Source organism: Alligator mississippiensis, chromosome 16 (genome assembly GCF_030867095.1).
Source record: "Alligator mississippiensis isolate rAllMis1 chromosome 16, rAllMis1, whole genome shotgun sequence".
In the NCBI taxonomy this organism is placed as follows: Eukaryota; Metazoa; Chordata; order Crocodylia; family Alligatoridae; genus Alligator; species Alligator mississippiensis.
Genome location: NC_081839.1, coordinates 7,872,411 through 7,894,761, shown reverse-complemented (window position 1 = coordinate 7,894,761; position 22,351 = coordinate 7,872,411). Strand labels below are relative to the sequence as shown.

The following is a 22,351-nucleotide window of genomic DNA, read 5'->3' as shown; positions in this document are numbered from 1 at the left end:
CCTCCAGATCAGGGTGTGAATCAGGCCTCCTGCAGTTTGGTTCCCTCTTCTGAACAAGAATGGGCTTAGAGCACTAATATAACCATCTCCCCAAAGGTTATGAGGCCTCCAGTGCCTAATGCCCGAGTGCTTCTGGCACAAAATGGGAATAACACAACCTTGCTCTTTCAGGATGCTCACCATCAAAGGCAGCCATGCTCTCCACGCTCATCAGCTCCTCGTGTGTGACCAGAAGGGCTTGTCTGAACTTCAGGTTGGTTTCTCTGAAGACAAGAATGGAAAAAAAAACCAAGCAGGCAGTGGAGTTGCTAGCTCTGCTCCCATCCCCGAGGACTGGAGGGGTGGGAAGTTATCAGCTATTATTATTTGTATGACAATAGCATAGCACTTGGTGGTTCCAAGTGAGATCAGTCTCATTTGCCAGGTGATGAACATTCACCCACTCTTTCCCTGAGGAGCATATGTTCAAATAAACCAGCCAGACAGAGGGAGGCAGAAAGGAAGGATTATTATCCCCATGTTACTGATGGGAAGCTAAGGCTCAGACAGATGAAGTGACATGCCAAGGTCTCACAAGAAGTCCATGGGAGGGCTGGGGATGTAACCCAGATCTATTCAAGCCCCTGCTGATGCCTTACCCACAAGACCAATGTATTTTGGGCCCAGTTTTGGATTGAGATGCCTTAGGGGCCTTGCAATGCTGAGCTCCCTGCACTGGACCTTCTGGTCCTGGGTACTTCTGAAATCAGGTCCAAGATCCCTCCAGTTAGAGATCCAAAGCTGAAAGCCACAGTATCTCTGACCCCTTCCCAGTCTGGTCTCCCACAACACCTCGCCTGTCCCCCTCCTCACCCATCAATATCTGCCGTCTCCACATAGCACAGGCTGCTGGGCTCCGAGCTGGACAGCAAAAGCAGGTCAGCCTTTAAAACAAGTTAAAGAGAAAGTACCTAAGGGGGACCTTCTTATTATTAGGCTTCCTTGCCCTCCCCCGTACACAAACTCAGAGAGGAGACAGTCAGCCACACAGGCCTGACTCACCGGCACAAAGCTGTCCTTGCGCAGACAGACAATATCTCCAACACAGATGTCCCTCCATTTTTTCCAGCTGAAGCTGCGAGAGAAGAGCGAGCTGCTCAGAGGGCCAGCACCAGGAGCCCAAGCCCTCTCTTCACTGGACAGAAGCCACTTGGGTAGTGACAGATCCAGCTGCCACCTCTCCAGCCCGCATGCCTCAGTCCAGACTTTTGGGACAAGATGAGACTTCAGCATCTGTGGCCCATCAAATTCTTGGCTGCACTCTGAGACTGCCAATTAGGAACCAGCTACAGGGCTGGTTTCATGGCATGTGCTGACTACTAGGACGTGGCATGAGATTCAGAAATTCATGGCAAGCCACCATCAATGAGAGTGACTTTCAGCCACAAGTGACCCAGCCTTGGATGGTAAATTTTGGTCTCCTCCGCATCTTTCTTCCTCCAGATAGACATCAAGCTAGAATGTCGCTACAGGTCAGTAGTGGCAAAACCACTTTGGATGCACTTGCATAGAAAGGAAACCTTCCTATCCAGGCATCCTGTGGAGACAGGAACTCTTAGTAATGCTGGCTGGGAGAGGGATGAGTTAATCCCCAGGATGAAGCCAATGGTTTGGGAGAGAGGCATATATTTGGGAAGCTCAGAGGTAGTTACACAATACAGCCACTTCTCTGGTCTCAGCTGTTACGTTGGGGGAAGGCTAAGAGCTTTGATAAGGACTTGGCACCACCTCTTGCCACTTCTTGAAGCAAGGCCATAGAGACAATTTATCCTCTCACTCCCTGGTAGAGATTTCTCAAGGCCTCTCACCTTTTCCCAGATAAGATTTCACAGGGCCTGCAGTTGATTATCCAGTCACTTTTGTGTCGGGCCTGCACAAAAGAAAAAAAGACAGGCTGAAGGGAAGGTATAGGCCATGATGGGATTGCTCATTAAGGCGGTGAGAAAACATCCCTTAGCACTGTGCCCTCTCCTGGAGATCCAGCTGCACACTGAAGAGACCTGCTCTCCAAGGTATTCACAGCACGGCAACAGGTACAGGGTTCCTCCAGATTTCTGTGCCCACAGCAGGTCATGGGGCTCCAGCCAAGCCAGACCAGCTCCAGGCAAGAGCCACCTCCACAGTCCACTTGGCCGAGACCCATCACAGGAGGGAGGGAATGCCATGCCATCATGCCTGCCATCATACATTGCTGGCCATGTGCTAGTACACGCACACATATGCACGTGGCCCCTTGCCTCTGATGACCCTCCTTCTGCTCCCGTTAGCCCAAGCAGCCCTTGCAGACTTGAACTCTACCAGCCTGCAAGGGGAAACCTGCAGTTTCCCGGGTTTTTCACCTTCAAAGGAGAAAATCTGCATTTTTCCACGGGACATGAAAAACCTGGATCCTTGTTAATGATACACTGAGCAACAAGCCTCTCCCAGCCTTCTCATCTCACTCACTGGTTCTCCAGAAAGCACTTTCCTGGCACCACGGCCTTTCTGTGTACTTTCACTCTTCACAACCGTGCCAGGGAATCATTGTCATTAAACCAACCCCATACTCACAATGTCATCAATCAGGTCCCGTAAGCCCCTGATGATAAGGAGGCAGCCCAAGGGCAGCAGGAGGGTGAACCAGGGCAGGGTGGAGATTTCGGGAAAGGTCTGAAACAGGAGGTGAGACAGAAGAACATGATATCACCATGAAGGGCGGGGGCTCCAAAATAACCTTCACCATACCCTCATTCTCAAGGGTCAGAAAAGATTAAATAATCTTCCCCATTTACATTAGTCCTTCCATGGAAGTGGCTGAACTTTGTGGTTGGGCTTAGGACCAAGCCACAAGGAGCAAAAGGAAATTAAAGCAGCAAGCCTTATCTAGACAAAAACATTGCTCCAGTTTAACATGAACCTATTTTGAAACCAGGTTAACCCTCCTGGTGCAACCCTCCCATGTAGATGTTCTTCTTTCTGTTTAAAGAATGCTTATTTAAACCTATCAATATGAACTAAACTGAACTAAACCAAGGAGGTTGCTTTGCATACTGAACAGAGCCAACATAGCAATAGCTTTACATAGTTTTACATTGGTTGAGCCAGTAAAGAGTTAGCCAGGGTCTTTTCATACTAGAATGCTCTTATACCAAAACTAAGCAGTTCACATACATACTTAAGCCAAATTAACTAAGGGATGGATTATGACTCCTGTGGTTATTTCACTTCCATTCATCATATGTGGATGGCCTCTAAGGGCATCTACATAGTCTTTTGCACTGCTTCAACTAAACCAGTTTAAAATTGAGTGCAACTCTATGCGTAAACAAGCCCGAAAAGAAGCAGTTTGGTTTACTGATGCTCACTGATCCTAATGACCTCAAATGCTTTTGAAAATCGCACCCTTACTGACTCAAGGAAAGCAGGGACTCCTGGGATCTATGCCCAATTGCTTGCTCTGTGCTCTCCAGCAAGTCGCTCCAAAACTGCCGAACCAGAAAAAGAGATAGTTCCTGCCCAAAGAAGAGCATGGACAGGTGAAGTGACTTCCCCAGTATCACACAGCAACTGTGTAGCGGACTTGGAGATAGAACCCACTGGGAGTCCCATTTCAAATGTCTGATGCTGCTCTTTCATTAGGCAATCTCTCTGCCCCACATGCCCACAACCTGGTGTTAGCTTGGCAGGCCTAGCTGTCACCGGCCTCCCTCCAGCAAGACCTTACCTGTAAGAGGATGACAAAAAGGAAGTAGAGATTGGCCATGCGATGGAACTGCTCATAGAGGTTGAGTGGCAGGAAGGTCAGAGCATTGTATTTGCCCGTCTTGATGGCATTATCCTGCAAGAAGAAGATTCAAGACTGATATTGCTGCTGTTTCTCATGAGGGGGAAGGAGCAGGGCTGGAGCCACCTGGAGTTTCCTATGAAACATCTGGGATCTCAAAGGACAAATGACATCCCAGCTGATCTTTCCACTTCTTCCCAGAGGAAATACCAGACTCACTCTGTAGTGGGACTGGAAAATGCAAGGAACCTCTTTCTACTGAGAGGGAGTCATATGGTGAAAACAGATCTGCCCCTCACACACGTTTTCTTTCTCAATATCTATTCTTCATGCAGGGCTATGGGACGCAGTGTCATCATTTAAGCCAGTCAGTGCAAAGTGGGTATAAAACACAGCCAAGCCAGAGCAAGAGCATTCGGCACCACGTTATGCCCTAGACAGGGCAAACAGCCTCTATCAGCTCTTCTTTCTTCCTCTCAGTGGTAGCTGCCATCTCAGTCACCCCAGGGATTGAACGAGCATTATCTTCCTCTCATGCATACACACGACCCTCTTACCCCAGGTGCTACATCCAGCTGTAACAATTCCAATCACTACCTAATTACAAATAAAACATGTAAAAAATAGGTTGAGACCCCTGCTCTTTCCACTACCAAAAATTCTCACCAACTTCTCTCGCTTAAGCTAAAGATGATCTCAGTATAGGCAGCTATACTGTCACCTACTTTATTCTTTCTCTGTAGAGCAGGGATTACAAATCAGAATGGCTCCTCATGTACATGAAGCCAGTAAGTCATAGCACCAGCCTATCTCCCTTCCAGGCTACATATCAATGGTGCAATATGGTGCCATACTGGTCCTTTCTAGAGCTGGTAGAATTTTTTTTGCCAAAGAGTAAGGGGGGGGAAGGCCATTAAGAAAGAAATAAAAGTATCTATGGCTCTTGGGCTAACTCAGTAGTTTCAAGCAAAATAAAACAGAATACATTATTCCGATAATGTTGAAACATTTTGTTTTGATGCCTTGCACCCAAGACTTCTCATTTTGGAAGTGCTAATTTTTAAAATTAAACTTTTTTTTTTTAAAGCCCTTTTTAAAAACCAGCCTAAGGCAAAGAAAAAAAAAAACAGCTACAGAGTGCCAAAATGAAACAAAGTATTCAGCTTCAGGTCCAATAAAACATTTTGGGCTGCCCCAAGTTAAATTGTTACCATTTTGCCAAAAATATCTTAACATTTCTGTTTTGTTTCAACCCAAATTATTTTTTTTTAACTATTGGTTGGCTCAATCATCAAACCAAAAAATATGATTCATCCGGTTGCAGTCCTTGCTCCAGAGCTCAAGACCATGACTGTGAAACACAGCCACACCTGTCTGTAAGACACACTCGCCTTTATTTCACCACATTAGTAGAAATAGAGTTTAGAGGCATAACTAGCAAGTTTTGTGCTTTGGGAAAAACCCTACTGAGGGGAAGGTTGCCAGCCTTAGAGAGCAGGTGTGTGTGTGGGGGGTGGGAGAGAGTCAATCTTCCCTGCCACAGGGACTCAAAGTCCCCAGATGCTGCTGGCACAAAGAAGTATGCCCAGCCCTTGTTGCTGCTACAGCAACAGCACCGAATCCATGCATTTGGCTGGCTGCTGCTATAGTCATGGTACAGGGCTGCCACAGCACCATGGTCTCCCCAGGGAGTTGCCATTAGGGTGCCCCCCTCTAAGTGGGCACCCAGGGCTGGTGCCTTGCTCACCCACCCCCTGTTATGCTACTAGCAGCGTTTCCTGTCCTGAACATCTATCAGCTCGACCCCAGTCACTCTCACACTGCTCTGCCAAATGGGTCCCACTTTGAGCTGATGCAGGCAATGACAGTACCAGCCCCCGCCCCAAAAAGCCTGGATCTAATGCAAGATGTCTCACCGCATATTTCCTCTTTGTCAGGCAGAAAGAGACTCTCTTCTTGAACTGCATGTGGTAGGCTCGGTCATTGGCCCTCACCTCCCAGGTGAAATCTGGAAAAGTAGGCAAGCGTTGAGCCATCTCCAACCCTCAATAACCAGACATGGGCAACACCTGGCTCTTGAAAAATGAGGCAAAAGAGGACAGGGGGTGTAGCTACTAGGTCACCAAAGCACACCCTAACGATGCTGTGATTGGTTTTATATGAGGACATTGGCCTTTGGGAGCAATAAGAGAAGGCTATGGGTTTGGGATCCCAGTATTACAGAGACATATGGAGTAGCCGGGACAGTGGAAGCGTGAATTCCAGCTACTGCAAAGACACTCCCAGATCTGAAATTTCTCAAGCATTTGCCCCCAGGGACAATCCCTTATGGTTTAGTGACATAACTATGCACTGGCAAATTAGCATAGCTATAGATACTGCTGAGCAGCAAGTTCTGGGCTAAATTCCCTAACTCTATCTGTTGTATCACAGCCTACTTTCCATGGGCCCCCTCATGCCTTTCACACTTCTACCTCTGTCTCAGATGCCTCTAATCCAGTCCGCACTTGCCCATAAACTCAATGCCAATGCACCTCCCACCACACTGTCTTGCACTGACCTGACTGCTGCTTCTTTCCATTCAGACAGCTCGTGGACACCTTCTGATCAGCCATGCTGACGGCAGCGCAAGAATCTAGAAAGCAAGAGGACCAAGTATCAGTGCCAGAGTAACCACCACCACCTCACATTGCATTTAATTTCTCCTTTCACAAGGTGACAGTGCGCTTAACAATATTATCCCTGAACTGGCTCTTTAAGTCCTCTGGTGCAGAATGGGAAAATTTCCTCTTGACTCCAGATAATGACAAACCTCTACCCAGAGGCCTCCAATAAGACAGATGTCATTAATACCCCAGCAGGTGTAAATACAAATTATTCATATTGATACCCAATCTTCCTAAATCCCTGCCTCAAGTTTATATCCCACAACAATAGGTATCACAGGTTGCTTACGTGTTGGGTAAAAAAAGTATTATTCTTCCATATGTTGTAACGGCAACATCTCTTCAACAAAAATGTTTTGTTTTTCAAATACTAAGGTTCATACAGGCCTGACTGGCAATTGCCCACTCATCATGTTACTTTTTTCTATCATATTTCTTCTTAATCTTCTAAATAAAGCAGTCACGTGGTAAACTCACTGCTGATTTATGTGGCTGTTAATCCCCGGGGACTGAAATCACTTATGGTGGGAATAAATCCAGTCTCTAACTTATAATTTCTCTTGAGACCTCAGGTCATTTCCACTGCTTTACTTGGACAGAAGGACAGACAGCAATCAGATACGAATCTAAACTCGCATCCAAACTTCTTCAGAGTTCAGGAGCATTTGTCTCCGGATCAAATAACTGTAGGTACAGTCTTGAGGTCCTTGAAGCAATGAAGTGGTTTTGCATGTCAGGATGTCAGTGATGTAGCCACACCATGCTATCCTGTAGATGCCAAAGGGGTCCTGCTACTAGGATTAATTACAAGTCTAGTTTAGCTCAAGTGGTAATGGTTTGCATGTTTAATGCAAAAGAAGCAAGCAGCCTTATTCCCCCAAGCATACATATAGATGAACACTGTAAGGGGCTTCTGGCAATGCTTAGCATATACTATTCCCCCTGCAATCCATCAGATTCCATAGCATTTCACTCAGTCAGTCCCGCATCCAGCTCAAAACCTTATATTTGACCAAAGCATGAATCCTAGAAAAGCACCTGCTCTTGATCTGAAAACATCAAGAGATGGAGAATCCACCTCTTCCCTTGGGCGTTTGTTCCCAGGGTAAATCAGATTTACAGCTCATGGATTTTTATGCTTATTCAGATACTACAGAGACAAGACTCCCATTGACATCAAAGCAGAGGGTATCTGAATAAGAGCTTCAGGATCTGGCCACGTTTGCGGGGAGGGGGTTCTCTCAGAAATATGAGAAAACTTGCTAGACTAGCAAGACTGGCACTACCAGCTGACACAATGGCGTAGACGTGGGTTATATCTCGACCCCATTTAAATCCAGCCCCGCTCCCAGGACAACTCTAAGATATTTTTCCCCCTCCAGAGGTTACAGGAAATCACTGGAGGCTATCAGTAAGTAGGAGGAATTCTGTCATCTCCTACCATGAGACCCTAGACAGAGACCAGATGCCTGCATCAATGGTAAGATTTCCCTTACACTCTGTAATACAGTGACCTTCCCCCACAGGGATGTTAGGGAGATTAATTGTGAAATGCTTTGTGATCCTTAGATGAAAGGAGTTAGTGAGGTATAAAGTAGTAACTATCTACTTAGTAAATAATCCCATGTACAAGCGTTCCTTGCCATTATTTTTTCTCTCTTTCCTTTGATCATCTCCTTTTCTCATTTTTTTTCTAGTCTTTCATTGCTGTCTCCCTCCCTCCCTCTCTTCCTATCACTCCAAATAGAAGGCAGTAAAATTTAGTTTGATACTAGTTTCCCCTGTACAAGAAGATTTAGGGAGGCACTTGTAACATGCTATAGAAAGAGCAAGATCAAATGAGCCCAAACTGAACTCACCTAAACTTTTGGAAAACCAGATCCCTGTAAAACAGTTCCCAACCCCCTCATGACTGCCGAGTCCAAACCAAAAGCTGCTCTACACATAACATGCACATCAATAACTGCATTAGATCGGACTTTCAAAATAGGACACTTGATTTCCAAATAAGAACATCTGCACACAGAGAAGCAATCAAACCTTAAAAGCTGTGAATTAACCAACACCAAACCTTACAGACTTTGCGCAGTAATAATGAGCAACACAGCCCAGGAACTAGAAAACCAGAGTGATCCATGTGGTTTGTCTGTGTCTAGCAGCCAGAGTAAGAGAATCTCCTTTATATACATTATAATTCACCTGTTCATCTCTTGCCCCCAAATACATAACATATTGACCCATGCCACAGATTCAGGGAAGTCTGATTGAGGTGTCTATGAAGATTTTGCCTACAACATTTTCAGGCTCCCACATTCCTCCCTGCTCCCCAGTGCTCACTCACTCATGCAGGCCCCTCACTCACCTTCCTCCCAGGTAAGCCATTGGAAATGTTGCCACTGGTTTCAGAAGAGGAAAAAGTATGAATAAATTCCTACTTACCAAAGCAGTTGGTCTCATAAAAGATATCAGATCCACTCAAAGAACCTTGTCTACTTACCAAAGAGCAGATTAGGAACAGCAGAAGAGACAATGACTAATTAGCTGCTCTTCAGAGTCCCTTCACCTTAGTCCCTGCAGACAGCATAGTCCCTGCTTCCTTCTACTGATCCACAGCCAGTAGGTGCCTCAAAGGGATGGAGAAGAACAAGGAGTGCAAGAGCCACGGTTTTACCTGGGCTCTTCTTTGAACGTCTGTGCACAGCCTGGGAATATCCGAGGATGAATTTTAGCTGAGTCAGCCAGAATTGCTACTGGGGACCTCTGTCCTGTTCCTACCAACTCTCCTAATATTGGCCCACGCAAAAGTCTAGCCTATTGTCTCAATCCTTTTAGACTCAACATACCCCTCGGAAAATGCCAGCTCTTAGTTATCATTTTGTTTCCGACTACTACAGAAAAATGATAGAGCAGCTTTTTTGTGGCAAGGAACTCAGAGAGGCCACGAGTCCAAATGTTTTTTAACACTGTTGATTCCTAGTTGAAATCTCTGGGTTTATCCTGTGAATCATGTTCGCACTCCTAAGAGTGCTAACGTTGCATGGCATCCCATGGCACCCTTGAAAGGATCTCAAGGCACCCTGGTCGAAAATCACTGATCTAGCCTAAATATATAGAATTTTCCTTAAAAATGCAATTCTCCAAAAGCAGAACCAATCCTATGGAGGGCCTGAACCTGTATTTTACTGACTCCAGCTGAAAAGCATCAAGTAGGCCAAGATGATCTAAGATTTAACTGGGGACGAACCTTCAGAAGAGGCCTTTTTTGCTCAGGGAAAAGTTCCAGTCTCGAAGATATCCCCGCTGGACTTCACATTTCTGCAACCTATTGTATTAATGAATAATTAGTGCTATTACTATTTCTGCTTGGATTGTTCATCAGCTCAGAATTAGTGATGTTCCCAGCTCCTGCCAAACCAAACCTGAGCTAATTAAGCACCTGCACTTGGCAGGATTGGAGGCACAGGGTTGAAATGGAAGCTGTGTGTCTGTGTGTGTATAAACACAGGGGGATTAACTACTGCTCCAAACAGATATAACAGAAAACTGATCCTGGGGAAAAATGTGAACTGAAAGCCAGTACAACAGCGAGAAACAAAGAATGAAAGAACAAAGAATGAATGAAAGAATGAGCAGAGAAAAGAAAGTCAAAGCAGCCAAGAAATATTTCCAAGAAAAAAATATGCTGCAAGTTTAGATCCAAGAAACCTCTTAGCCCCTGTATAAATATCACTCATCACCCAGATAATTAAAGATAAAAATTATAAACTAGGCATGCTGGAACAGGCACTAATCTGCTGTCAGGGCAGCCGTCCAGCTCAAGCTAGTGAAAGGTGACTGGCAAGCAGCGAGCTCTGAGGCTTCCTGTAGTTTCCTAGCTGTGCAGAGCTTCCTGGGGTTGGAAAAGAGATGGTCTCAGCTACATGCATAATCCAGTTTTACTGGAGAACTCCGTTCCTCAATCCCCTTGGCCCCATTTGTGCTCTTCCCTTTCTTCTTTCCTCGCATCTCCTTCGTGCCCATCATGCCACCCTTTCCGCCTGGCAAAGCCTCCATGCCCTCATCTGCCAACTGTCCACTTCTCTCCTCCTTCCAACCCTTCTTTAATCCCTACCTCAGTCCTTCCTACCTCCTTTCCTCATCAGTAACTCCCACATGCTCCATACCTGTAGCTTTTGAGCTATGCCTCGTCTTACGCCTTCAGACCTTCAGGCCAGAGGAAGCCTCTTATGGGTGTGAAAGCCTGGCAGGGCCTGAAATGGCAAGGCTATATATATGTGGGGTTTGTTACTCAGTACCATCCCAGAAATGGGAAACCTAAGCCACCTGATTCCTTAGGCCCTCCAATTGGGACCTGGCTATAAATTCCTGCTTGTTTTTAGTAGACCCTACAGCCTTCATCAACAGTGCTAGCATCCATCACTGAAAATACAAACTTTCAGGTAGCAAAAATATTGCCTTGTGTACACAGAAACCTACTCTAGTTTGGTAAATCAGAGGCAAATCCATGTGGGCACTCCTCTTTTGGTTTAAGAGTGGCCTGCTTGAGTTTGGCTTAAGAGACATATCCCAATTAACTTCAACTAAACTTGCATGAGTTTCTCAAACACGAAGAGTCTTCACAGAGGGGGTTGCATTTGACTCAGTGGGTCTTGACCCGTTTAGACTCAAGCCTGCCCTTGGAAAATGCCGGCTCTCAATTTTCCCTCATTTCTTGACTAGAGAAAAGGAACAGAGCATTTCTTCTCTTGCAATGAATTCCAAAAAGACCACAACAGGTTCGAATGTTTTTGATGCTATGGATACCTAATTTGAAATCTCTGGCTGCATCCAGCTGAGCACAGCTGTGCGGTGTGTGTGCCGCAGACGCATCCGTGGCACCACACACCACATATTTAGGTGTTCGCCGCACTGATACCTTGCAGCACAGGACAGGGTTTTGACCTCGCGGTCAAAAAAACCCGCATGGAAAGAAAAAGCAGGATGGTGCACATAGTGGCATTGCACGCTGCCCAAAACCAGAGCCTGGCTGGCCGGAGCCCCACACAAGCTGCCAGCCAGGCTCCCAGATGCAGGAGCGCCACAGTTGCAGCTTCTGGCCCCCCAGGTAAGTCTGCTGGGACCAGTACAAATGCTGGCCCCAGGCTCCCCCGACCCCACCCACGTCAACCTGCCACGCACCAGAGGGCACGTGGCGCAGGCATTCCCTGGGGACGAGCAGCAGCAGTACAACGTGTGCCGCTGCTTCTCGTCTCCTGGGAACCAAACAGCTGCGTTCAAGTGGACGCGGGTTTATCTTGTGGATCAGGTGTAGGCATTTGCACTCCTAACAGAGTTGATATTTCACGGCACCCTTAAGCAGATCTCACGGCACTCTGGGATAAGAATTGCTGGTTTAACTAAAGAGATTTAAATGCTTTTTTTTGGAGACTAAAGCTTTTACAGCTTTTTACTCCCATCGGTTGTGTAGAATCAACACACTTCTGATTCAATTCTGTCTTGTGCACACTTAAAAGAATAGTTCTCCAACCATTTCTCCCTGCACGACCCACTGAAAGCAATAGCAGACTGCCAGCCCCAGGGCCTGTTAGAGCTAAATGAATCTTGGATTTTTGATTCAATGGCCTAGCTGAAAAAGGGGGAAAAAAATCAGTTTTGGTCAAACCAACACAGAACATTTTCAGCAAAATGAACATATTGGATCATATCAGTTCCAAGTACTTCATTTGACCCAAACTAATTGGCTTCATTTTCAGGTTATTTAGACCTTTTGCTTAACCATTTTTTTTTAATGCAAGTCACGTTTTTTTAACAAAAAAAATGTCATTTTGAAACAGAGGCAAAAAAGGTTTCCTTTAGAAACTAATGTAAAGCAACATTTCTGAATTTCGAGTGCAATCAGTCATTTTAAAAGCGTTTAAGCAAAGAAAATGTCATCGTCTTTTGGAAAAAGTCCTTCACATTTTCACCCAAAACTATTCACCAAATTTGCCCTGGGTTTGTGCATGGTTTGGGTCCCCTTGAAACTCCATTTTTAAGCAGATTTACAATTCATTGAAGAAAAAAATAAAGTCGCCCAGCAAAATCATGATTCAGTCTCCGCACAAAATCGTACAATTGGCTTAAAATTCATGATAATTTTTTTTTTAAGTGTCCAGACATTTTGGGAGGGGTCTGTTTTAACCTTTTGGTCTCTGCGCTGATAATTAAATCCTAAAATCTCATTTCTTTCCGACAATCAGGAGCTGGGCTTGTCCGAAAAGCGCCAACCAGCTCGTGAGAGTTGACCCCATGGCACTAAATGTTACGTCGGACCTCTCCCGAAGACCTGCTCGAGACAGGCCGACCAAGCCCCGAGCGACAAGGAACGCAGCCCTCCGCCTGCCACCACCGGCGTGCAGACGGCACCCGACCGCCGCGGGGTCCTGCCCGTAGCGCGCGGACGCCAGGAGACGGGACGCGGAGCAGCACGGGGCGCACAGGAGGCCCCAGTCCCGTCGTGGCCAGGCCTTGCACGCCGGGAGACCGAATGCGAGGACAGCCAGCCACAAACGCGGGCCGCCCTCCTGGGTCCTTGCAGGCAGATCCCACTCACCATGCCCCGTCACCTGGGGCAGGCCCGGTGCCAACCCAGCCCCGCCGTCTTGTCCTTCTGCCCGTGCATCCATTTTGCTCAGGCCCCCGGCCCCTACCTCCTCCTCAGGTCCTCGGGCCTGGAGCCAGCCCCCCAGCCCTTTGACATCCAAGTGTCCCCGTCCCGTCCCCCCCACCCTTCCCCTTCCCGGCCTCCACACCCACGCTCGCTCAGCCCAGGCCCCACCCTACGCCCGGCCTTTCATCTGCCGTGCCAAGGCTGCCTTGGTCCTGGCACGCACCTCTGAGCTCCGCCCGCCTCCCTCCCAGGACTCACATGCCCCTTTCCATCCTCCCCTGGCTCCTTCCTGACCTTTCCCCTCACTGTCTCTTGCTTGGGGCACACCTGGTGAAGGAGGAGCGGCCATCTTGCTTGAGGGCAGCCCAGCTGCCAACAATAGGAAGTGGTGGCCATCTTTACTAAGGGCACACCCACTCAGGAGGGTTGGTGATAGCCAACTTGACTCCGGGCCGCCGGAGCTTCACATTCCATAAAAGACTATGGGGAGATGGCGGCCATTTTTACTAAGGGCAAAAGGAAAGAGGCAAGTCAGAGCGGGGTAGCACTGCTGAGCCAAGTCAAGTGTAATGGCTCTGCAGGCTCCCCGGTGCATCCCTTCCCTCCTGCCCCACGCCGGAGAAAAGGGATGCACACTAGAGAGGTCCCCATAGTTTCTGGGAAAGGGGAGGACTCCCTGAGGTCAGCAGACTGTGATACGACACTGGGAGCTGCCTGGGTGCTGGTTGCAGTGGGGGTTTAGGCACTAGATCGATTGACAAGTGGGGTGGGGAAACCTTTCTGCAGCCTATTTTTGCAGAATGCATTACAGCTCTTCTCAGCATTTGGGACATTTCAGGATGTTTAAATCCTACCATCCATGGCTCAGCATGAAAAGTGTCCCCCAGGGCAGAAAGGAAGCCTGGCCTCGTCTTTAATGCCTCTGGATGGGAGTCAGGATCTCGGCAGCTTTGCCTGAGCCACTGATTCCTGCGTGACCGTGAGCAAGTCGCTTCTCTCTGCACCTGAATGCTTCGACTGCAAAGTGGGCGTAATAATCCTTCCTGGGCCATTTTGAATGCAAGCTATTCAGGACAGGGACCATCTCTTGCTGTTGACAGTGCTTGGAGTCTCTACTTAATGCTAACGGTAGGTCAGATGCTTTTCTATGTTAACGCCACCTGTCCTCCACGCCGATGCCTATTGCTCGCAGAAGAGGTTTCTATCCTCAAGTGGCTTCCTACCCCTTTCTGTTCACAGCAAGACATCAAAAAAATAGTTTTCTGTATCAGGCTTTTATTGATAATGGCGCACGGAAACCAAACCAAACCCAGAGTTGTGCATGGAAACTGCTGCTGCCTTTGAAATCTAAGTAGCATCGTCCCATCTACTCTATTTCTGGATACTTTATTCAACTGCTCTGCTTCCTCCTGCATTGGTTTTAAAATACAAAGCACATCATAGACTTCTTGCAGGAAGAGGAAGAGCTGGACCAGGTCTATTGGCTTACATCTTACTTGTCTGCCTGTCTGGGCACCAGGATCCCTTCAGAAATGTTGTATAACCTCCATACAAATCTGCCCTGGCTTTGCCCATTGAAATAAATACAAATCCACCACCGAGCTGAGAAAACCCTGTTAGGTGCCATCTGTGACTTCCCTCAGGGTGAAGAACAGGCAGAGCTGGGCTATAGCAGACCCTGGCTTGGACTTTGCCATTATAATGAATGTTCATTGATTACATCAACCTGTTTAGGCTCGAGGCCTGCCTCTGTACCTTTTGCAAATTGAGCTGCACCCCATTTTAAACATTTATCTTTTCATTACAGTGCAGGGCCTAGTCATTAGAGTGCCCATCTCCTTGCAGAGAGGCCAGACAGTATGCGCAGAAGTACCTTCCCTTGTCTACTGCACGCCGGGAGCCTGAGCCTGCCCTTATCTGCTGATCTCCTCACCCTTCCTGTGCCACCCTGGTTGGGTATAACTGAATTACCCAATCTAGTCCACTGCCTTGGCCCAGGCTCATCCCCTACAATCCACTTTCAGAGCTTTAACCAGGCTGTTTATTAAATCTTTGCCCCCCCTCCCCTGTGGAAGCTTTTCCACAATGCAGTGATCTCCAGCAGGAGAAAATCCCTTGTAGTCAACCTAATATGCCCCCTCTTTTAATTTTAATTCACCAACTCTTAATCATGCCCTCTCTGGTAGCCCCCTAAACTCCTTTCTGCACACGGATTACATGGCCCCGTTACCACTAAGTACAAGTGAAAAATATCTGTGCAAATCAGGCACCTCATTCCCAGCGTCTGGGTACTCAGATCACCTAACACCTAAGCCAGCCCCACTCTGTATTAGCAGTTTGCAGGTAGTTAACCTAATCCTTAGCCCCTGAACTTTCCATTATCCAAGCTCTGCACTGTGTGGCCTACCTTTCTGGGACACCCCAACATGCCTGCTTTTCAGAAATCAGCCTCTGGGTCCATTTAAAACGGGCAGTGGCATCGAGCAGGGAGGGCTCTGGCTCAAGCCCCAGGAGAGCCGTGTTCTGTTCCCAGCTCTGCCACCGATCCGAGTTGTGATGGTGAATGGGTTGCACCTGCCTCCTTTTGTCTGTCTTGTCTGTTTAAGTTGTAAGAGACTATCCCTCACTGTGTTTGTACAAAGACCAGTACAAAGGAATGGCAGCTGCTCAGACCTAATGTATAAGCAACAATAATCGGCTCCGGGAAGGTACAGAACAGCACATTCCCCTGGAAGAGCGTGTCCTTAGCAGGGGACAGCATAATTGTATCAGGGGCCTGAGACTTCCTGGTTTTGTGCGGTCATTTGTATCTGTGAGTGGCAGCTGGACAACCCCACTGTTCCTATTCAGCCACATGTTACTTGATCTTAACTCTGAAGCAGAGATTCAGGCCCTTGCATTTTGCTGACTTGCCATCCGACTAGCTCAGAAGAAGGCAGTTGCTAAACTATGCTAGGGAAGCAGACACCAGGGCTAGTACGAGGACGTGGGACCATGCTTGCAGCCTTGCATGGTATCAGGCAATAAAGGCTGGACTTGTCCAGTGCAGGCAACTAGAAAATAAACAGCGAGCAGTAAATCCAAAGCACTTGATGGAGGAAGCCGAACGGAGGCCAGAGAAGAGCAGAGGATGGGGCAGAAATAAACGGGCAGAAAATTCCCTGCGGGCAAACAACTGTTGCAAGACAGTGGGGCACAGAGACTGCAGGGCCCCGCTATAATTCCTACAGCAGAGAGGCTGTAGGACATCAGGACCCCAGAGCGTTAGATGCTGTACATCTGTGCCACCAGAGACAGCTCCTGTCCCACGGGGATTACAAGCAAAATGGACACAACAGACAAAGCAGGAGAGACCATGATTGCCCCAGGTCAGAGGGACTTTAAACTAGAACCCACATCTCCTCAAGCCCTTTCTAATGTCCCACCAACCAAGCCCTCCGCCGTCTCTACACAAAGGGCTGGGGAAGGGAATTCATGTCCCACCAGTGCAGGGATAGAGAAGCAGTTGCATCCTCCTCTACAGTCAGTAGCTGGAAAGGCTGGTGTAGCCTCATGGCATGATCTCTCGCTGGCACAGGTGTGTTCCCTGGGCATCGCTGGCAGGCACAAAGGGGTCATGGGCCAACGGTGAACAGAGACCTAGCTATCTGCATAAGCAACACAGGGTAAGCTTTTCTGAAGTGTCTAAGGGATTGAAGACCCCTCAAAACTGACTTGGGCACCTTTGCAAATAGGACCCAGAAACTCTTGCCCTGGCACCTGTGGTCTTTCCCCTCATCCAGTGATGCCAGACAGTGACCTTCTCCCACACCATTATTACCACCTTTGTCCCACACTGTCCCTTATACAGGGAACGCCCAGCCAGTTCATATCCACCCCGATACTCCATATTCAAACCCAGCCTGAACTCTCTCCCTGCTTCCGCCCTGCCCACACGTAGATTATCAACAGAAATAATCACCCATCCTATTATTATTGCTGCTGCTTATGTGTACTGCACAAGAGTCTGGAGGATCCAGCCAGCAATGAGGGACTATTTTAGACCCTGTACCTACATAGACCACAAAGGTTCCCAAAGCAAGTAGTCAAACGCCAGTGACAGGAAAGGAAAGGAGCTGGGTGTCTTAGGGAACTAGCTGGGAACTCCAGAAACGTCAGTTCAGTTCTTGGTTCAGGCATTGATCGTCAATGCAGCTCAGGGAAAGTCACTTAACCTGTAGTTTATCTCAGTGTCCCACCCAGGAAACCTCAGAGGGTCAGCAGGAGATGGGCCAGTACTTCAGGCACAAGGACCTCAGCAGCCCTGGGAGCTAGAGCTTAAACTATGATGCTTGAATTCAACACCCCTTGCCAAGTACCTGCAGGATTACCGTGCTGTAACCCAATCCTACTGAATGCCTTTCCAACTCACCGGTCATGCCAGAAGTAAGGCTGTGCAATGTCCAAGGTGTGAACCTTACCTAATTTCATTCTGCAGACCTGTCCTTGCTTACACTGGGCATAAATGCCTCTCAGCTTCCTCAGTGTTACAGCATGGCAAATCAGAGCCAGTGCAGAGCAGCACACAGGGCTGGGCTGGAGCAAAGCTATGGGGCAGCTGTGGCCCCAGGAGCAGAGCAGGGACGTTGAAAGCTAGTCACATGCACCAGCACTTTATCCCATTCCAGTGGGGCTTGGGGAGCTGGACACAAGGCTGCCCCTAACCTCCGCTCCTCCTTGGCCAGCTACAGAGGAGAGACAAGAGAATCAGCCTGGGGGAAACGGCTTCCCCTCCAGCTCTGTGTTGTAGGTATCCAAGGAAGGGAAGCACCCTGTAGTCCTTTACTGCTCTTCTCAGATTCACCAAGCAATCAAGTGAGCTAGCCGTGAGTTTGGGAGACCCTTTACTGTGGAAGGAGTGACCCTGATGTTGCATTACCAGTGCTTGATTTCACATTCGTTATGAGAGCAAATGAACCCAGCAGCAGCGCAGGAAGGTAGGACGGCACACTGACAGCCAGGCCCTCTGTGTCAGGATCTGCTAGGGCCCGGGCTGTTGTGCAGGGAAGTAGCTGCATTGACTTGAGTGTGAGGAAGAGCTCCCTGTATAAGAAGGGAACTGGCAGGTAAGTCTCTGTCACTAGAAGTGATGCAAGGTGTCTGTCCTCATAGGAACAGGAATAAATGAATGGCACAATGCTCTCCACCTGTGTTACCCTCACTCCCTTCCTACTACAACTCAGCCTTGCTATTACCACTGTCCCCACCTCTGCCCATTCATGATCACGAAACACAAATACACCTGAAGCCCAGCTGCAATCTCGTGTTATGTCAGTAAATCTTTTAAGAGGTCACTCCCATTATCTTTGAAACAGGCATGGCAAATAACTTACCCCAGGTCACCCAGCAGAGCTGGGAATGGAGCTTATGCTCCTGATGCCCACTCCAATGCCCTTATGACCAGACTATAGCGTAATGGGATGTTCACTTAGCCTCATATCTTTCAGTGGTAAGAATGCCAGACCCCAGCAAACAGCCCTTTACGTGGCCTGCCTAAGGTATATTACCTAGCACACAGGGAGCACAGGCCAGGCAAAGGAATCACACACAGCAGCCTGCATCCCGGGCAGGAAGAAATGAAGTCCAGAGCCCCAGGACAGGATGCCTCCTGTTGAGAGCTATGGGCTTTTCCACCTTCCTAGAGAGGAAGGGAGATTGGCTTTTCTTTGGCTTTGCCCAAAAGATGCCATTTGAACTTGTGAAATACAGCTTAGCAGCAGCACTGGCATGGAGAGAAGGATGACTGAGCCCAGGAGAGGTTTTTTCTGTAGCATCCAGGGAGTGGGAGCAAGGGCACTCTAGACTTAATGGTTAGACACTTCAGACCATCTCTGCATTTACAGGATGGGCCTACACTGGGAGACCCAGCAAAAGTGATCTGAATCAGCCATGTAAACTGAAAGTGGATTCGTTAAACTGCAGTAAGCTCTGTGTAGGCACGTGCTTATCCTGAATCAGCGTCCGTGCAGGGAGTGCAGGCAGCTTAACTAACACACTGTTCTAGTCCATTCAGGTTGCCTTGCTGGAGTGCTTTTGCACAGTGTTTGCACTTCCAGATTTCTCCCACACAGGGAGTGAGCAGTAGCTGTTATAGAAACACTTATGGCCATTTGAAGGAAACTCGGGGAACTAAGATGCCCAAATGCAACAGTGACTTCATCGCAGATGAGAGGGAAAGAGAGAAAGAAGGAGATGATGGCAGACAACAACTGTTAAAAGAACTTAAGAAGTGCCATACAGCGTCAGACCAATGGTCCATCTAGCCTGGTATCAGTCTCAAACAGTGGCAGAAGTGGATCCTATAGAGGGAGGGCATTAACCAGATCTCTCTAGAGTAACCTAACCCCTATTCAGTACCCTCCCCTTGGCATTCACAGTATTAATTTAGAGATGCCAGAGGAACTATTTCCAAATGGTCTGTTCAATAGCCTTTAACAAATCTATTATCCATTAATTTATCCAGTCCCTTTTTTGAACTGGCCAAACTATCTGCCTCTACCACATCCTACGGCACTGAATTCCATGAGTTAACTACACATTACATAAAAAAGTACTTTCTCTTGTTAGTTTTAAACCTGTCACCGACTAATTTCAGTGGGTGCCCCCTAGTCCTAGTATTCTGGGACTTGATGAACAATAGCTCCCTGTTCACTTGGTCCACACCCTTCATGATGTTATATATCCCCTCTCGCCCTCTCTTTCCTAAACTGAAGACTCCTAGCCTTTTCAGTCTCTCCTGGCATAGCAACTGCTCCACGCCCCTGATCATTTTGGTTGCCCTTCTCTGCAGCTTTTCTACTTCTACTACATCCTTTCTGGAGATGTGGGAATCAGAACTGCACACAGCATTCAGGATGGTCATTGCATTCACTGGATTCAATGGGAAAGGCAGTGTTGAGACCTGCCTCTCATAAAGTGAACACAGGATCATGACAGCTTATACATCTCTGATTTAGTTAGTCTATAAAAGTGCCTCTCTATCCTGACTTCAGGCTGGCAGAGCTAACCATGTCGCTGTTCAATGGGAATACCCTTGTTCATAGCTACCCTACTTCTGAACCAGAAGTCAACAGCTTTTCTGCCATTCTTTTGATGATATAACCACCCAGTTAAAAGCTATAGCTCTTCAGTAGCTGCCTTCCCTCTCCCCTTACCACAGTCACCCCTATGAGCTTCATAACATCAACTCCAACTTGACTCCATATGGAAAGCCAATGTGCAGGACTCCCTAGTCTCCCACACAAAGGCCCCCTAATGCTCCCACTCCCCCGCCTGGTTGGGGAGGTTATCATCGTGCTTGTTCGAACATGTCAGAAAGGACAGTTGCCACCTCCCGCTCTGGTCCCCAAAGGTCTGATTATGCTGCTGCTGGACAGCAACACTGGAGACATGAACCACAACAGATCTATAAATGACACTAGCAACCCGGGCCCTTCTGCTTACCCAGCTCCAGGGTCTATTTGGATCCCACTGCAGATCATAACCCTTCCGTCTCTCTCACCCTGAAGAGACCAGGACCCGGGCAGAAGAAGAAGACTGGAAAGGTACTCGGTGGCACTTGTTGCTTTTAAATACAATGGAGAGAGAGAGAGGGAAAGAGGCAGGGAGTGGGGAGGGCCATGCTCCTCCCAGAATCTCTGCAGGAGTGGAGAGCAGAGGCTGCTGACGGAGCCTGCACAGATCGCTTCTCTCCAGCCCTGCAAACAAAACCCTTTCATCCCAGGTCAGCCCTTGCACTCCTGCCACAGCACAGACAGCTGCAGCTTGTGGCAAGTACTCTAGAGGCACAGAGAGCTTGCCCAGCCCACACCTCCTCCCCAGGCTCCTCTGGGACCGAACTGTTGTTTCTTCTTTACATAACAGACAATCCCTCGCTGGAATGAGCTGCCTTGCTTTGGCAAAGAAAAGATCTGGCAAGGATCTTTCTACCCCACCTGTAGGGGATCCTTGATCAGACCCAGGCCCCTGGATCTTCACTAACCAACCCCTCTCCCCTATCCTCTGCCAGGCAAAGGCTACATAATAGCTGGGATCTATTTCTTTAATTCAATGAATTATGATTATTGTGGTCACAGGAAGAGGCTCCACTCAGGGATCAGGCCCCATTATGCTAGGTGCTATACAGGCTGATAGCCAAAGCCTTACAAAGCGATTGCAATATCTGTGTAAGGCATGCAGGTACAAACAACAGATGGGTGTATGTAGCAGGTAGCTGTGGGAGGATGGCATCTGAGGAACAATACTGTAGTGGCCCAGATGATTTGCTTGTGGATCTCCTCCCACGCACATTATTGCTAACTCCAAACATGTTATAATCATAAGCCAAGACCTCAAACTTCCAGAAATTATTTTTAGGCAAATGAGAGAACCTGTATGCCGGTTTGGAGCAGGGAGTTGCTGCTTAGTAGAAACATGAAACTTGGTATTGCTCATGTGCCCTGGAGCGCCATCTCCGCCCTGGCTGGGATGAAGTAGACTCATTTCACTGAGAAAAGAAAGAAATCAAGGATTGCAGCTCACTGCTTCTCCCTCCCTCTAAGGAAAGCAAATGCTTGAAATCCAGACACTGGCAGCATATCATTGCAAAGTTGGGATCTACCACAGGACATTTTCTCGAGGGCCTTAGCTACATGAACTCATTGGTGTTGGGATGCACCTGAACTGCATGAAGAGGGAGAAGTTAAGGATGTAAAATGAATATAGATGCAATGATACTTTGAGACCCTCAGAAGAGGAAACATCAAGGTCAAAATAAGCTGTTTAAGATCTTGGGAGATATCTGTGGAGGCCGCTATGGAGCCCTAAGCAGAGCAGGTTCTGAGCTCCTCAGCAGCATGATTAGTTTTGATGTTTACAACAATCCCCTTGCTAGGCAGCGAGCACTGCTTCTATTTTACATGTGGGAAACAAAAGGTATGTTTACCCTGCAATCGGATTTGCGATAGCAGCATGGATAGACACACCTGAGCAAGCTTCTATCTAACCAACATAACTAGCAAGAGCTGATGCTGCAGCAGCACAGGTTTCAGCATGGACTGTACATGCCTGCCTGAGACATTAGATGCTTAACTCAGGCCCTCGCCCACACATGAGCAGAGAGAAGTTAGTCTATAAAGTGCACATCTACCCTACCTTCTAGCCCACGCCACTATGTCTGCAGTGCTTCCAGCACCCAAGCTAGCTAGATTTACATGT

The 22,351-nt window shown here is 47.8% G+C and overlaps 1 protein-coding gene across 1 annotated transcript in view; it reads right to left on the bottom strand.

Annotated features, from left to right (window-relative positions):
• Positions 1 to 20,708, bottom strand: part of ATP8B3 (ATPase phospholipid transporting 8B3) — a 45,072-nt gene extending 24,364 nt beyond the window's left edge. The window contains exons 1-9 of the mRNA XM_006275618.4: positions 20,600 to 20,708; positions 6,363 to 6,437; positions 5,719 to 5,810; positions 3,743 to 3,856; positions 2,590 to 2,688; positions 1,848 to 1,909; positions 1,042 to 1,114; positions 853 to 923; positions 181 to 263 (exon numbers count right to left, since the gene is read on the bottom strand). Coding sequence (XP_006275680.3) covers positions 181 to 263; positions 853 to 923; positions 1,042 to 1,114; positions 1,848 to 1,909; positions 2,590 to 2,688; positions 3,743 to 3,856; positions 5,719 to 5,810; positions 6,363 to 6,417 — 649 coding nt within the window. The 5' untranslated portion in view covers positions 6,418 to 6,437; positions 20,600 to 20,708. The remainder of the gene's footprint in view (positions 1 to 180; positions 264 to 852; positions 924 to 1,041; positions 1,115 to 1,847; positions 1,910 to 2,589; positions 2,689 to 3,742; positions 3,857 to 5,718; positions 5,811 to 6,362; positions 6,438 to 20,599) is intronic.
• Positions 20,709 to 22,351: the final 1,643 nt, after the last annotated feature.